This window comes from Rhodnius prolixus, unplaced genomic scaffold (assembly GCF_049639745.1).
Source record: "Rhodnius prolixus isolate KJV_2025 unplaced genomic scaffold, Rpr scaffold_4, whole genome shotgun sequence".
Taxonomy (NCBI): domain Eukaryota; kingdom Metazoa; phylum Arthropoda; class Insecta; order Hemiptera; family Reduviidae; genus Rhodnius; species Rhodnius prolixus.
The window spans coordinates 36,021,487-36,038,121 of NW_027411614.1; the positions used below are offsets into that span (position 1 = coordinate 36,021,487).

Below are 16,635 nucleotides of genomic sequence, written 5' to 3' on the forward strand. Positions count from 1 at the left end.
AAGTGACGGAGACAGGCAAAGGTGAAAAACGGTGGCGGACCCATTCGGCCACAGGCACTTATTATGAGTCATGAGTGAAGCAAAAGCAAACGCCGGCATAATACATAATGTGTTCGTGTGTGTGAGTGTGTTTATGTTTACTGTTGAGTTTGTGTGTTTTGTATAAAAAAAAAAAGTCGTCTTGATCTGGAAAGAGACAGAAAATAGGGAGTGTTGAGGTATAAGGAGAAATAGTTAAACTAAGCACACTCCCAATGTGTGTATGAGAGAGAGAAGGAATAAAAAGAGAGAGTGTGTGAATAGAGTGAGAGGAAAGAGCAAGAACGCATGTACAAACCTGTCGGCAGTGGTTAGTTGATCCAACTGGAGGCAGGTGCCGCTGGTGAGGCCTATGCTGACCCCCCACCACTTTTAAACAACAAGATCGGTAATACGAACGGGTGGTACTTTGCGGACATGCTTGTTGGCTTGTAGAGAGTATAACAGCACATGGTTAGAGAACCGGCTGTTAGACGTACCGGCGATACTCTTGCCGTATCTCTGCCGTACTTGTGATAACGTGAACTTTCAATTGTCACCTTAGTATTCCTACCTGTTCATAGGTTTCTATTTTTTTTTTTTGTGCTGCCCGTAATTATGATGTTTGCGAGTATTAACGGATATATACTTCTTATTGGTAAGTAGATATCTATTTTTAAGATAGATCAGTATGTTTATTCCAGTAAATTATATTTATTATTGATTAAAATTATTCAATGAGAGTTGTTTGCATGAAACAAATCACTTATTTAATGATCAGCACTTTTTTTTTAATTAATAATTTAAGATTCATTGAAATACAAAAATGTTAACATCTCATCTAAAATCCAAACATTGATAAGGTCTGTGTTATTATTAAGATGTTCTGCACAACTTTTAGTACTATTTCAATGTAATGTTTCAATTGTACTTCCTCAGAATGATTGGAATTCTAATTTATCTTATCATTACTAAAGCATGGCATTGTTTATTTATTAGACTCACTTCCTGTAGTTGGTTGTTTGATGTATTCACGATTTCCTGGCATTACATTCTTCGCATTAATTTTTGTCTTGATTATATCCTCTTTCTTTTTTGGTACAATTTCACTTTGATTTCATTTTATGGCCTTTCAGTTATCTAATTCAATATTTCAATGAATTTGGTATTCAAGAGTTGTTGTCACTTTGCAAGATCTATAATTTGGTCCATCACTACATGCTTTTGGATTTTATCAAATATTTTTTTCACTTTCGTTCATTTTCAAAGATTGCTTCATCTTGTCTTTGGAGAAATTATCTTTCATTTAATTTAGGGTGCACAATGAACTAGCCGGAAGCCTTTATGCTGTTCACGCGTTCGTGATAAACCTTTCTCGGAAGATGGATTCAAATCTTATCAGAATTAAAGAACACAAGCAAAGCATCATCCAGTGATCTTCAAGTATCCGTGCCAAATTATTATCTATTATTTTCGTTATCTTTTAAAACAGCGTTTAAAATTGATAATTTTTTTCTAACTCTGTTTAATCCATAATTGGCTGATTTTTAAGTACACTCAGGATGGCTTTACGTCCAACTACCAATCAGGCATCCTAGACAGACGTTTTGCTGATATACTCTATGAATTTTTACAACAAAAACTTCTTTCTATACCCTAATAATACCACATTAAAATTCACTTCATCTATCGATTTTTTTTTCTACTCCAAAATAGAGAGGTTCTCTGTAGTATAATGATAATGAATTTGAAGGATGTCTCTGTACCTCCAGGATTTTGTGAATAAACAGGATAACAACTATGAGAACCAATCGATAGTATAGATTAAATAAAGTAAGATGTTTTTTTTTGGCATATTAAAAATAATAAATACCTACATCATTTAAAAAAAAAAGAAATCAGTTAGTACTAACATGAACGAACTTGAATTTTACAAATGTTATAGTTAAATAGATATGATTTAAAACTTTTCTTTGGATACGGGGAGGGACAAAAAACTGTCTTCATATTGCAGCAACTGTCATGCTAAAACAGGTCTGTGCACGTCTTATCCTGTCTTATCTGTTCTGGCCTTTAAAGAATTTTATTTATTTTTTAAACGGAAATCAATTACGATATTATTTTATAATCGTACAAATAATATTTAAATACTTCCGCAAGAATTAGTACTAATTATTTTCTTCTGATTTTTTTATTAAACTTTAATTCAAGTCCAAGAACTCCTAAAATCAACTTACATTAAAGAAATTTCAAACCAATGTTCTAGACTTTGCTACCTCGACTGTTCGTGTGCATAGGACAAGTGCTTGGGACCTTCCTAGATCTATTATGCAGCGGAGAGATCATAGAAATAAATCTTCTTCACTTCCCGTCTGGATTTTACTCAGATTTGATTGTTTAAATAAATATATGTATATACATTTAGTTTTTATTTTTTGTGTAAAGTAACTATACATTTCACTGGAAATCTTAGCAGCCTTTCTTCCTCAGAAGATTCCTAATTTGAATTTTACTGGAACTACTTGGAATGAGATACTTTTAGCTGTACATACACGTAGTGTTATTAGGAGTTATTATTTTCGAGAATTTAGAAAGAAAACTTTAAAAAATAAAATTGATCTTCAAGGTTGGGGAAAATGTTCGCTTTCATATATGTATATTGGGACTCATAGTCAATGAAATACAATTATTGAGCTCCCTGCGATTATTTCGTTTTTGATAACTATAAAAACACAATGTTTAGACATTCGCAGAGACCACTTTAGAAAGGGAAAAGTGACAAAAGTGCATTTTTGTTCATCAGACTTGTATTATTTTGTTATCTGCTGATTAGGTATTATTAAATATTCAATCTGATTTGCCCAATGCTGAGCTTTGAAGTGCCAATAGTTCTTTCTTGTTTATTGATTCTTCCATCTCATTTATTTAAGGTAAATTTTTTAGCCTTAGGATTAAGTCTTAATTAAAAAAAAAGTGTCTTTTTTTATCTATCAACTTTTATAATTAACCTAATTTCAAGCACAATAGAATGGTGTTGGTAATCCTGTTCTGAACCTGATCTTCACCTACTCATTTTCTTGGATCGACCAAAACAATGGGTTTTAAACAAACTGCTAACAATTATTATCGACAAGTGTATCGAGATATCTTTACAGATTACTTTTCTTCAAACTTTAGGCTGCACAATGCTGTCCATGTTTGATGTACAATGGTTAAACTGTTTAACAATATATTTTCCTTACTTATCTCACTAATTGTGTTTGAACAAATAATTAATAAGTGCCCAGAATTTTGAATTGTAATTCTGCTGTAAGTATTTTATCGTTTGTGTCTATTCCTGATTCTTTTCTTGTTTATGCATAAAAATTAATAAATTCAAAAGTGTTGTGTACATTATATATGGAGGATAGAGTTCACGAAGTTAGTGGTGGGTAGTGCACCTAGCAAGAGGCGCCCACTGTTTGTCGAGTGTTGAGTACCTAATAGAGTTTGGATCCTCAAATAGAATAAACAGGGATACAGTAGTTGCAAGGGCAGACACAGTAGGGTTGGCAGTATGTACAGTGAGGTGAACTAGACTGGAGGGGATCCACAGACTGGGTGAGAGGAACGTGGAAGCGGAGAGATGTGAAGGCCGTGAGGAAAGGGCGGCAGATTGCTCAGGAGCCCGGGGGTGGTTACCACGCACAACGGATCGATAGCAACAATAGAGGTACTCGCGCCGAGTTCTCTGTTGCGCCGCTATTCGGCACGGCTTCAACACTCCTCCCGAACAAGCGTCAGAAGGGGGTGTTACATAGTTCTCCTTGGTCTCATGCCCATACATTGTGCATGAGCCTGCCTAATCAGACTCGAGTGCTTATTTACCATTATCACCAATTCTGTTACTGAATATATTACGACAACCTACCTATCTTTCGCTGAAGAACCATTGTTGTTCTTATGCACAAAGGCCTTCTTGATAATATGTGGCCTAATGCGGAAGGAAACCAAATGGCTAATTAACGTTCAGTCTTCAGTTCAAACTTCTAGTTAGTTTCAGCTATTTCTGTTCATCCATTATAAAGGGGCTGCACAGTAATCTTTTTTCTTTTTTTAAATCATTTATTTAGTTACAATCAACGCATTGCGTTAAAAGCAACAAGGGTAGCAACATATCACACATATCAGAGTGGAGAAGTTACTCAGCGGTAACACTCCAATAACATTCTAATGACTCTCTTCCTCAGAGAGGAGATCGCGAGGCCATAGTCTTTTAAGACGTCTAGAAATGTTGTCTGGAAATATTTTGGAAGATAGATGTTGTACAAGTGGATTGTGATGTGATTGAATGTTAAGATGGAGTATTCTGTATCGTGTTTTCAGCCATTTGTGTGACGAAAGGAATGTTCAAGTCTGTGTGAATGGTTTGATTGGTGACGTAGAAAGGAGCGTCAAACTAAAGAGCGAAGAATTTTAGATTGCAAGGACTGCATCCTTTGCAGATTTGAGCGTTTGGTTGAACCCCAAAGTTCGATGCCATAGTAATCTTTAAACGCATGATCTGCCGCAACGTTTATTCCATTCATAGAACTACGCCTAGCAACTTTTCTTGTTTAAATTATTAAACAGAAGAAAAACCTAACTGAATTTCATTTAAATAGACTAGTTTTCTGGCACTTCTTCTGTTTACAAGATTGAAAAAACTTCATCGTAAAGCGCGATGGAAACCAAACATAATTTACCAGTGATAAACTATAAACATTTTTTTTTTTGTAGTACTTTTTGGGTAGATAGAATTCTAAAATGTTTTTGTGTATTTTTTTGTTCTTTAACATAATTCTTGCCTGCATTTTTTTCTATTTAGTGTGTAGTTGACGTGCAGTTGTGGTAATTCATAAATACTGTACTGTATATGTATATAATCTACTTTATTATAAGCCTAGAACCAATTGCAAAGTAGGTACACTTAATCTTATTCATTCGGTAGGTCGTCCGCTACCTGCGAGGGTGTTCTACACTATTTGATCCTTTTCCTATTTCATGTTCATGTTACAGTGTTTAATCTTCTACAGCCTCTCGGGTTTCACTATTCTTTAACCCTCTTAAATGGCCAGGTGCTAGTTTTCTAACTGGTATTCTATCCAACCACTATACATTCTCCTCCATTCATTTCTGCCGTACCGTTCTTTATCAAATGTACTGTTTTTTTTTTGTTTATATATTATTGTTATAAACAGAAACTGTTTGTATAGATATTTCTTATTTATTTATGTGCCGTGTAACTTTACAATATCAGATTTATATTCTGCAGTATGGTAAAACCATTCTCAAGACTTCTTTTTACTTCAGTTTGAACTTAGTAACATTCAAGAAAGTTTATTTAAATATTTTATTCAATGATGAGATGTCCATTATCAGCGTTAAGTCTTTCTTTCATTTGTTGGGCGAATTACAAATTCAAATAATAAAACTTAAGAAATCACAAATTATTTTTGAAGCTTTGCGTGTGTTTTTTTATGAATGCGTTTGCTTTACTTCTACAGACGGAAGCCTATGATTCAAAGATCAGTAAACTTGTTTATGAATAAAGTGAAAGAAGCATAAAGATCTTTTCAAAAACCTGATAATACATTAATCACCTTGTTTTTTTGGTTAAAAGATTCTGTCCAAGATCAGCGGCAGAAATATCAAGTTTACATCACTGTATACAGAGACAGGGAGATATTCTAAATTTTTTTGAATAAATACACAAAATGTTCCCCCTAGTTTTATTATAAATGATAATCCGATAAAACTGCATTATTCATTAGACTGACAAAATTGAAAAATTGGTTGTCATCCTCATTTCGCTTATTTGAATAATGCTCTTCGATATTAAAGCCTGTAAACAAACATTGTGGAAGGCAATATCAATTATGGATAATAGGCTCAAATATTTCCCCCTCTATTCATCATTTATCACAGTGGATTCAAAACACATTGTGTTCATAGAAAATCGTTTGATTTTTCCCCTTTTATTAGTAACAAATAGTTTGCTTTTTTTTGTCTTATTCTTTTTCTTTGTATAAAGAATTGCAATAATTTGCTCACTATCGATCAGTTTGCAATCTAATTATTTATATTTTAAGTGCCTAATAATTTTTAAAATAAATTTGAAAAATACCAAAAGGCAAATCCTCTATATTAAATAAATAAATGAAATAATATGGCCTTCAATTTAAAACTCAGTTACTAAATAGCTGTTATTAAGTAATTTAATGATTCCCAGTAAGTTATTACGTACACGCGATTAGGCAGAGCACTGGGTTTAGAGTTTCGTCTTTTTAAATGCACATGTAGTTTCCTACTAGGACAACCTCTTTTAATTCGAAATCATTCTCTTTTAATTTGTTACTTCTTTTTACTAAGTGTAAGAGAAAGTATTAAAATCCTAAAAGTTTTTCGAAATTAAGCCTACAATACTGAACTTCTTGTTGAAGAAAGTTTTGAGGGTCTTCCAGTACCCGAAGAATTTAAATATAACACCATGTTTGTCTGTGAAAACAGAATAACTCCAATTTGTTTTGTATCCAGTAAAATTAAACTTATAAATGGGTTTTGGATTTTAATGGATGCACACGTTAAAAACCTATGCTTTCATGTGATAATGGGACGTGCTCTTCATTGCTGGACTGTGGTGGAAACGAATTGAAGTTTGATTTATATCCAGAGTGAGAGTCGTTTTTAAGCGCTATTATCTCCCCATTGTTAGAGGGAATTTAAAAAACATTTGTCATTTAGAAATTTGAATACTAATTGGAACAGAAAATATGTTATTTTCAAAATCTGAGTTCTAGATTGTTCTCCAGCAGAGCCTTTCACAAGACTCTGAAGCATTTTACCTCTGACTCATTCAGAAGGGTGATCATCCCTCCTGACTTAGTCATTTGACTTATGACTCGTTATTTATATCTTTCTATTCCATTTTACATTATTATTATTATCATTATTATTAATGATTAATTAGTAAAAATTATACAAAAGCGGAGTGCTATACCGAATGGCAGTGGATATACGAATTGTCAAAGACGAGAAAAGGCCAACTTTACCCATCCATCCAATCTAGTGTCCCCAAAAAACCATGGTTTTTCAGATATAAGAACAACAATAGGAAATTTGTTAGCACAGTCACTAGAATGAGGTTTAATCACAATTATTTGCCGCACCATCTAGCCAGGATTGGTGTGGAAACATTTCACAAGTGTTCCTTTACTTCTGGAATAATAGCAGATGCCAACCATCTAATCCTGGAATGTGCTAACAGTACTAAAGGAAGAGAACGATTGTGGAGGGCTGTGATAGCGTCTGGATGTCCTTTACCTGCCAATCTAAACACTATACTTGCATCTGAGATGGCAGCATTTACACAGAGCTTTTAAAAAACAACAAGACAACTCCGTAATTATTCAAAATACAAAAGAAGCTTTGAAAGAAGAATTTAAATGGCTGATTTGCTAAGCTCAAGAGGCCAAAAACAAGAAACAATATTGATTAATTATACAAAGAGCATAATCTAATCTTCGCAGAAATTTCTGACTGATCAAACAATTTTGGGAAAGCGGAAACTTAGTTTTTTTAAAAAGCTGATTAAAAAAATATAACCCTCATCTAACTGGACATTATTTATTAATAAATCAAAATAAAGTTTTTCTCTTTCTACCCACACATCTAAGACTTGAAGGGTTAAAGATTTCCCAGCCGAGACGACGACCTGGAGTCGTATGGTCACACTCGGCCGGACAACCGCCCACCGTAACACACACCTTCCAAGCTACTTCAGAACATCTTCTAACTGGCAATGGTTACTTGATCTTTGCCAAGGATGGTTAAATCTTTTATTTGATCTGTTTTGTTAGTTATTTCCTTTTTCTTTTTTTGACGCAAAAATGTCTGGGTTCAACTTTGTTTGTCATGCTACAAGTGAGGCTGCTTTTACTTTTTTACAGCGATTAGAGAATCATATTAATTGTAACTAGATAAGGTTACATTAACTTCACAAATGGAAGAACTTAGAGCCGGCCCGGTCAGTGTAGACTAAAACATCAATTGTGATTTCTAAATTAGTTGTTTGTTAAACCACTTCTTATCTTCTTTTAGTGTTTATTTATTTTTGAGGGTTGGAAAAATCAACACATTGTATAGAATCCTATGCTACTTTTATACTCCTTCAATGTCAATAATATAGTAAACACGAAGTGTGGCTATTAAATAACGAGACTGATGCTGCTACAGAAGAACTATACATGCGCCAAACCCTAACGACCAACACAGCTGTGCAGCGTAAAGCCTTCTCTTTAGATTGCAGCGTCTCACGTGTTTGTAGAGAAATCTGTCTGACCGGAACTGTCGTTTGTGTAAGAGGTGTTAGTTTTGTTTTGCCGAAAACATGATACTATACATGTAGTAGAGCAACGAATTGTCGTGAAATTTCACATCAAAACTTGATAAAACCGCTACTGAAACTTATCTGTTATTAGAAAGAAGTTTATGGTGATTAATGTTAATCACCTGCGCGAGTTTTTGAGTGGTTCAAGCGTTTCCAAGATGGCCGAGAAGACGTCGGAGATAATGACCGCCCGGGTCACCCTTTCACGTCCAAAACGGGTGAAAATATCAACATTACTACCGTGAGGTGCTTGCTCAACTCCGTGAAAGAGTAAGAAAAAAACGACCCGATTTTTGGAAGAACAAGTCATGGGTTCTCCATCAAGACAACGCGCCGGCTCACACAGCATTGTCTGTCAAGACGTTTCCTAGCCAAGTACAACATCCCAGTTTTAGGCCATCCGCCTTATTCGCCTGACCTGGCCCCATATGACTTTTATCTGTTCCCCAAAGTCAAATCTGCATTAAGAGGAACACGATTTCAGTCCGTTGAAGCTGTGAAAGAAAAAGCGGCACGCGTCATGCAGGAGCTCACAGAAAAAGACTTCCAGCACTGTTTCGAACAATGGTAAATTCGCATGGAGCGTTGTAAGGATAGGGGAGAGGTGTATATTGAAGGTGATAATAACTAAATATGTATAAATTTAAAATAAAATGTTTTACAGCAGTAGACTCGTTATTTAATAGCCACACCTCCCAAGTACTCTATTTTCAAAAGTATCTTCATCTTTAACTCCAGTTATTTTCAGCAAGTCTCTTTCAGTTATTTTTCCTCCAAAGCAGCAAAGGCAGGGCAGCTTGAAGAGCTGAAAACCTTGCTGTAATTTCTATTACTATAACTATTTTCAGAGAGTAAAGGTGACGCCCTTCTTGTTGTCTTGAGATATTCTTATAAAATATGGTGTGATTGTCTTTTTAATAATTAAGTATAAATAATTTTTGTTTTCTTAACAAAGTTTGAAGGAAATCCGTAGTTAGAAATTGCAAATTTTCTCATTTTTCATGAAAAACCTTTCCAGTTTTTTTTTCTTTTAAACTTGATAGAAGTATTTATATGACCATAAAGTCCGGTTAATTTTTTGGGCGTTGAAACATTAGACTTACTCTAATTTTTTAAATAGTTCCTGTAGAAAGTTAGATTATCTAACTTTAGTAAATGTTCTAACGAAGTGAACTTATCAGTTAGAAGTGTGAAAACGCCAAAACCATTGAGCGGTCGTTTCACTGTAGTTTCCTTTTTGTAGTTTCAAAATCAGCACAAGGTATGAGGTCTTTGAGCTCATAACTTTTAATAAATTGAAATAAATAATAAATTAGAAAAGTTGAACACCCACTTATTATTGTAAAGCCAGTACATGAGCTCGCCTGTCAGATATATCCTGTAATTAAAAGAAATTAGTTTAATTCAGATTAATATTTAAAAAGCAGCCTAATAACTTTGCTGTGACTTTTATAATTATTTATTATTAAAGTGTCAAATTAATTGTTCCAGCTAAGATAATTAACTTCCTACGTAACTTGTCCAATTTTTATTTATTTATTTTTATTTTTTGAAACATCGTGGAAACGCCTGAGCATTGTCTATTGTTTCTCTAAACATTTTCTAATTCTTTATTATTCATTTTGAAGCTACTCAGCATTTTTCTGTAAAGTGTTGATTTTTGGAACGTGAGATAGGTCTTTTTTTTGCTGCATTTGTTAAAGTTTAACCGTAAATTAGAACGATTTAATTATCACATCATTTCAGAAAAAGTTTCAATAAAAATTAAGTAAAATTTCGAATTTGACTGAATTTTCAGTCAAAACAAAGCTAAATAATTTTACCGAATGCCTTTGAAGATTTCTTTACCATGAAGTAATACTCGTACATACCCTTTAAGTAATTGTACGACAACGAGTAGGATCGCTGGAGTTGTTAAAAACGTGTCGTCTAAATTGTTATCTTTTACTAATTGTTTAATTTTCAGCAACAATATCTCTCTTCAAAGATACACAATATGGAATAAAATATTTCTTATAAACCATAATTAGAGAAACTTTTTTTAAAAGTATTTTTTTAGTACTTTTAATGGATTTACTCACAAGAAACGTGTTACCAACTTATTAAACCCAACTATTTGAAATCAGTAGTTTTAATCTACGGATTTTTTTTTAGTATACTGTATGAAATTCTATCAACAACTCGCCGATTTCAGTCATCTGTATTTACACCATTAAAAGTAACTGTAACATGTTCACATGTAACTACCACAGGGGCTAGAAATTATGGTTGATCCCACTGTTTCTAATGTTGTGAACACCTCTATGTATGTGAATTCGTGTACATACACATTATCAGTTCATTTATTTACAAATGTATCCCCTCGCAAGATCGATAACTTATGTCATAAAAACGTATTCAAACAAGCAAGTTTCTCTGTTCGGATATACATCTTTTAAATCTTATAGAATTCAGATTTACCAATTTCTCTTTAATAAATTTAATTCGACTTCTAAAAGTTCCATTTTGTAAAGCATATATACATATATATTTATATCCTTTATATATATATATATCTCAGAAGGAGACAACATATTGAATGATTTTGTAAAGATCAAAGAGATTTCCTTTTGCATGAAAGAGTTCCAATATACGTGAAGGGCCGCTAGTTGATGGGAGGGAACGTAGGGTTTAAAATTTATTTCCTTTCAAAGAATAAAAACCTTAGATTTGCTATCAAAGGAACATTTAGGTTTAATTACATTATAAATTGAATACTATATCCTAATATTAGCAGAATTTTATATACATTTTTGCTTTGATTAGGAAATTTAAAATACACATTTTATTGTAAAACAAAACGTACAAACAAAAGGAATAAATTGCCAACTCACTTGTCTTTTATTTTATTATTAAAATGTTTGTCGTTCATGTCGTTAAACTATCGATAGGATGTATTAGAGTGCCTTGCGTCATATGCAGAAAAGTAAACCGAAAATTTAACACAAAACCGAAGCAATAGATTCAAATTGAAACTTAAAAATTGAGAACCAATCATAAAGAGAAATCTAAAATCTGTATGAAAAGAGCTGTCTTTTTCACAGATCATCATACAGAATTTTTAATTTTTATAATCTGTAGCTTATCGAGAGATGAATTTCATTTCAAAATCCCATTTTATATTATTTAGTTTTTTAAATTTTGATTATAATTATAATAGAGCTTTAGACATCTGAAAATAAAAGTGTTTGGTAAGTTCTCTTTCGAAAGACAAATATTCGTTTATAAAGAGTTTATAAGTAAATATCCCACAGATACTTACAAATTTCGTGTTGGAAAAAGTTAGAGTCCAGGAATAATAAACTAAAATAAAGGTTATAATGAGTAAAAATTAGTTTATAGCAAACTATAACTTCCAATTTAGAATAAGGAAATAAAATGAAATATCTTTGAAGAAGCTGTCCAGTTATATGCTTTTAATATTCCTTGTCAGTTTACTCGTCTTATCTACATGTTTACCTAGTGGGTCATCACCTTCTAGATTTTCGTCCAGGGTCTGATTTGTCTTTTTCTTTATTTAATAGGTTCCTCTTTACTGCAGCCTTTGCATCCTTATTGCTTAAATAAGTTGGTTAGTTTCTTTAATAAGAAACATTCAGACTTTTTAACTAACAAAGTGTAACCAACATTTAACTGTAATTAAACTGAAATGTAAACATTAATACAAGTTGTCTCTAATTCTCCACAGTTACGATTCTAAACGAATTCTATGTTCAGACTAATGGTGAATAATATAACGAAATCTATTCACTCTAGTTTTTTTTTATGTAAGTTAATTGGAGAATAGAAAAAATTGTCTAGTGAAAGAAGTAACGGCAAGTTTTTTTGCCTCAGGATGGGTTTACATTAGTCTAGTTTTTTTAGGTTCACCTATATAGATTCTGGTTAACTAATAAATTAAACTAATTATAACTTAGTTTTAAAATCTAAAAAGCTCATTTGTTTTTTTGTTTTTTAAGGTAAGAATTATTAAAAATATTTCCTCCACTTTGATTTATTTCCTCTCCTTTTTAAAATTAGAAAGCAGCAGTCTTTTACAACTTTTTCTCTTGATATCTATTTATTATAGTTTATGAAGACCGGAGAGTTTAAACTGTAAATTTTAGAGCTACCCAAAAATTTTTATCAGATACAATAATTATTATTTTAGAGATAATCTTCATTTTAGTAATTCTCATGCTGGGAAACCATTGATACAATATAAAAATACAACGCGTTTGATGGAAAATTTCCTTTTAATTGAATTTTACGAATTTTTAAAATTTTAGGTCGACCCGATAGCCAAGCGGTTAGAGAGAGAGACGGGGTCCGCAATGCTAAGACGTATTGTTGGTTTAGTGGGTTCGATTCCCCTGGTCTACGCCTTGGATTTAATTTAATGGTTAATATGGGAATTTTGTAAAGTGTGTTTTAGTGCTAGTCACCTTCTTTCAAGACACCTAATTTTTGGAAAAGTTAGACGTAAAAACCGCCAGAAAAAATAGGCATTACTTTAATTATTTGAATTTTTTTTTTCGTTTATTGTGCTACAATCAGCGCATTAGCGCTATAAGTAACGATGATACAATAGAGTAGTAAATGATAAGGTAACGAGTGGAGAAGTTACCCAGTGGTAACACTCCAAAACATTAGACTGTTAGTCACTCTCTTTACTTGAGAGGAGATCACGAGGCCACTGTCTTTTAAGACGTCTTGTCGGGTTATCAGGTTATCAGGTCCTTTGTTAAAAAAAAAGTGCTTCCTTGATATAAGAAGTTTTGTTATTAACATAAATATTTTCTGTAAAACTTTAATAAGCTTATTTAACGTAACTAAATGATTAAAAAACGAATATTAAAAAACAAAATAAAAATTGAAAGGAATATAGAAATAAACATAATACTTTAATAAATAATTAAATATTTTTAATTATAACAGTTAAAAAGGTTATAGTGTTACCTTATAGAAATTTAAAATGGATTCTTGTGATTCCTGTTTAGAAAACACTCCTCCATCAATAAAAGAAACAGCAGAAAATGTAATAAGTAATGTAAATACGTAAGTAATGTAAATAATTGTAATATAACAATAAATGTTTATAATAAATAAATTACTTTTTGTAGACTGTAAAAATGAAATTTTTAATTTTTTCAGTTAATAAATCTAATGGTTGCAGAAAAAATATAATATTTAACTCGAGCGTAAAGTATTTTTCTCACACTCGGCAATTTGCACTTGCGCTCGCCTTGCTTCGCTCGCTCGTGCGTGCAAACCCTGCCTCGCGTGAGGAAAAGTACTACTTCCCACACTTGTTAAATAAATAACTATTTCTTAACCAGCCATGAGAATATAACTTTCTCTTTTAATTACAGTAAGAGAAAGTAAAATAATTAAATACGCCATAATTTCATTTAATGATTAAGGATTTAAAGTTGATGGTAAACAAAAAAATTGACAATCTCTACTGACTAAAGTAGTTACATTAAATAATAATTATATACAAGACATCTGGTAGTCTACAGATTTTATATTTTTAAATATGTTAATAATGCACTTTGGCAGCCAAGAAGGCTGTATCACAGCTGTTATGGAACAGGTGTAATTGGACGCAGCGTGTTGGAACTGGAATTTAGAAAAATAGCTGAAATATTTGTATTATAATATCTCAGTCACGGTTGAAGACCATCTGGTTTAAACCTTATCGAATTTGTGACCAAAAGTTAATGGACTTTTTCTTTTTCTAATTCAACAGATCGCATACTAGTAGTGACACTAGTACTAATTGCTAACTATTTTATCTATTTATTCATTTAGGATAATATCTGTAATTCATTTTTGTTGGAGACGTCTATTATTGTAATTAAAATAACTGAGGTTATTCTTTAAGGTTATGTTTATCTTTAAATAAAAAGTCGTAGTCCCTTACAAAATTACTTGTTTTGTATTAATGATGATTATAAGTTGTAAAGAAACCTGACGAGAGACAAATATGTTTTTTTAATACATGTTCAACTTTTATAGTTTAACTTTAGCTAAATCCCATACAATTCGCTTTAAATTTCACTTTTATTTGAAGGACCTTTAAAATTAGATTAGATTAGATCAGCGTAGATTAGGGATAGATTCTCCTGACCAACAACCAAAAGAGGCTTATTGCAGGCAACTAGCTAATCGTTTATCTTTTTTTCTCTGCATGCTTTTTTGTGCATCATATATGCTCTCAACTCTTGAGGCGTGTGTTGGTGAATTGCAGGTGAGAGATCCCCAGTTCGAATTCAGAGTATAGCTACTTTTTATCAGTTAGAAACCCCGTCTGAGAAGTAGAAGAATGTGTACTGTACTCTTCCTGTAGTCTCATTTAATCCTCTTGGGTTACTCATATCGCAAACTATTACAAAATTTAAAAATAAATTTTGATAAGTTTCAATATTATCAACAAATTTCTATTTCTATCTTTTAATACAAACTAACAAATAGAATTATATAACAATAACTGCCCTTTTAGTAGTTAAGTACTCATTGTACCTGAATTATGCATACATTAGTTTGCACTTTGTGGTCTACCTTTGTGCAAATTGTATGAACATTATTGTCCTGTTACACTCACTTGATCATACCACAAACGCTGTTTGCATCAAGTACTATAATGCAGTAGTTACTGTAGTGCTTTGAATGTAACTTTATTGATTGATGATGCAAAATTTTGATTCATCCTTAATTATCAAGAAGGCGGTACAAAGTCACCAATTAAAATCAATTTATTATTATTAATAATATTTATTCTAAAATAGACAAATTTTAGATTCGTAAAGCTACAAAATATTTTAATAATACTCATTAGTTACAGGCCGACTCCATAGAGCCAAAAACTGCCCTCCGTAGAGCTGCTGAGGATATCTGCGTTTTCCTACTTTTCAATCACTGAATTAGATTGGGAATATGTTTGAGAATTACCTCAATCCCGGCTGTGAACAAGTCGTTGGTATACCGTATCTGATAAGCCGTTCTTACAAGCAGATATCCGGTGGGACAGCACCACGAAGAAATAAGATCAGATTTTTCCTTCTACTGATTGAATAGTTTCTCAATTGTCACGATTCCGTTTTGGGAAAAACCAATTAGATGAACACGCATTTTTGTTGAATGAGTTTTCCGTGATTCGAATAATAGTTTTGGAATGATCTTTACCTGAATCACTTTTTTCACTTGAGTTAAACCAAAAGGCTCCGTAGTTTCGAATATAATAATTAGAATTGAATATTAACAATTCGATTTCTGGTTTAAACCCTATTAAACATTCAAATGGAAATCGGATCTCGGTTTTTACAAATTGGCTTTTTAAGTTTATTCCGGATTTCTTTTTCTATTAGATATTTCCTGTAAACAAACAAGACGTCATTAGTAAGAATGTACGGAAATAGTATATTGGTTTCTTCCACACTTTCATCTCCTTAAATGTCTTAACTTATTCCGCTTCTGTGCAAAGTGAGTGCTTAATTTTCTTCCCTTTTTCTCTTTTCCTTATTTCACCGCGATGATTGGGTATAGCCTAGAGGTAAGTTGATTTCCGCTTGTACGAGGTTGATGAAGTTTCCATCCCTATGTCACCATAATGAGAAACTGTTCTGCCGAAAGGTTATACTCAACCTCGCACCTTAAAAATTTTAGTTTGCAATATAATGGGAATAATGGAGATGAGAGTAAGGCAGAAATTGGTATTTTAACTGTCAGCATATTTGATAGAGTCAACAGTGTGTAACCTAAGAGAAGGTTATATATTCAGAAAAATCAATAATGCAATCCGGCTCCTACCTAAAAATACTTCAAAATATTTGTAATTGTCATGTGGAGCAACAATTTTTAACTATTAAAATGCAGTTTTTGTGCTTTTTGTTTTTTTACATCAACTTCATAACAATTGCAAGTAAAGAAATATAACATCAATGTTTCCAGTAACATATAAGTTGAGATAAAATGTGGCGGCATATGCTGCGTATTGTGATGGTTAGGTCTGCGTAACAGCAAACGGGGGAGCAAACGAAGAGCCGGCGATCGATGCCAGGCCCATTGTAACAAAAGAGAACCACAGTTTCTGCTGATGGTTTGGTTAGGGACGCACTGCAACTGCATTATATGCATTCTGTACATATCTAACTGTTCGGTTTTAGTTTCACTAATATTGTTACAGCCAT

The 16,635-nt window shown here is 32.5% G+C and overlaps 1 protein-coding gene across 2 annotated transcripts in view; it reads left to right on the plus strand.

The window, feature by feature from the left end:
• The first annotated feature begins 393 nt into the window (after positions 1–393).
• LOC141456548 (inactive tyrosine-protein kinase 7-like) overlaps positions 394–16,635 on the plus strand; it is a 157,382-nt gene continuing 141,140 nt past the window's right edge. For both annotated transcript variants that reach the window (XM_074132685.1, XM_074132686.1), the window contains exon 1: positions 394–676. In XM_074132685.1, coding sequence (XP_073988786.1) covers positions 637–676 — 40 coding nt within the window. In that variant the 5' untranslated portion in view covers positions 394–636. The remainder of the gene's footprint in view (positions 677–16,635) is intronic.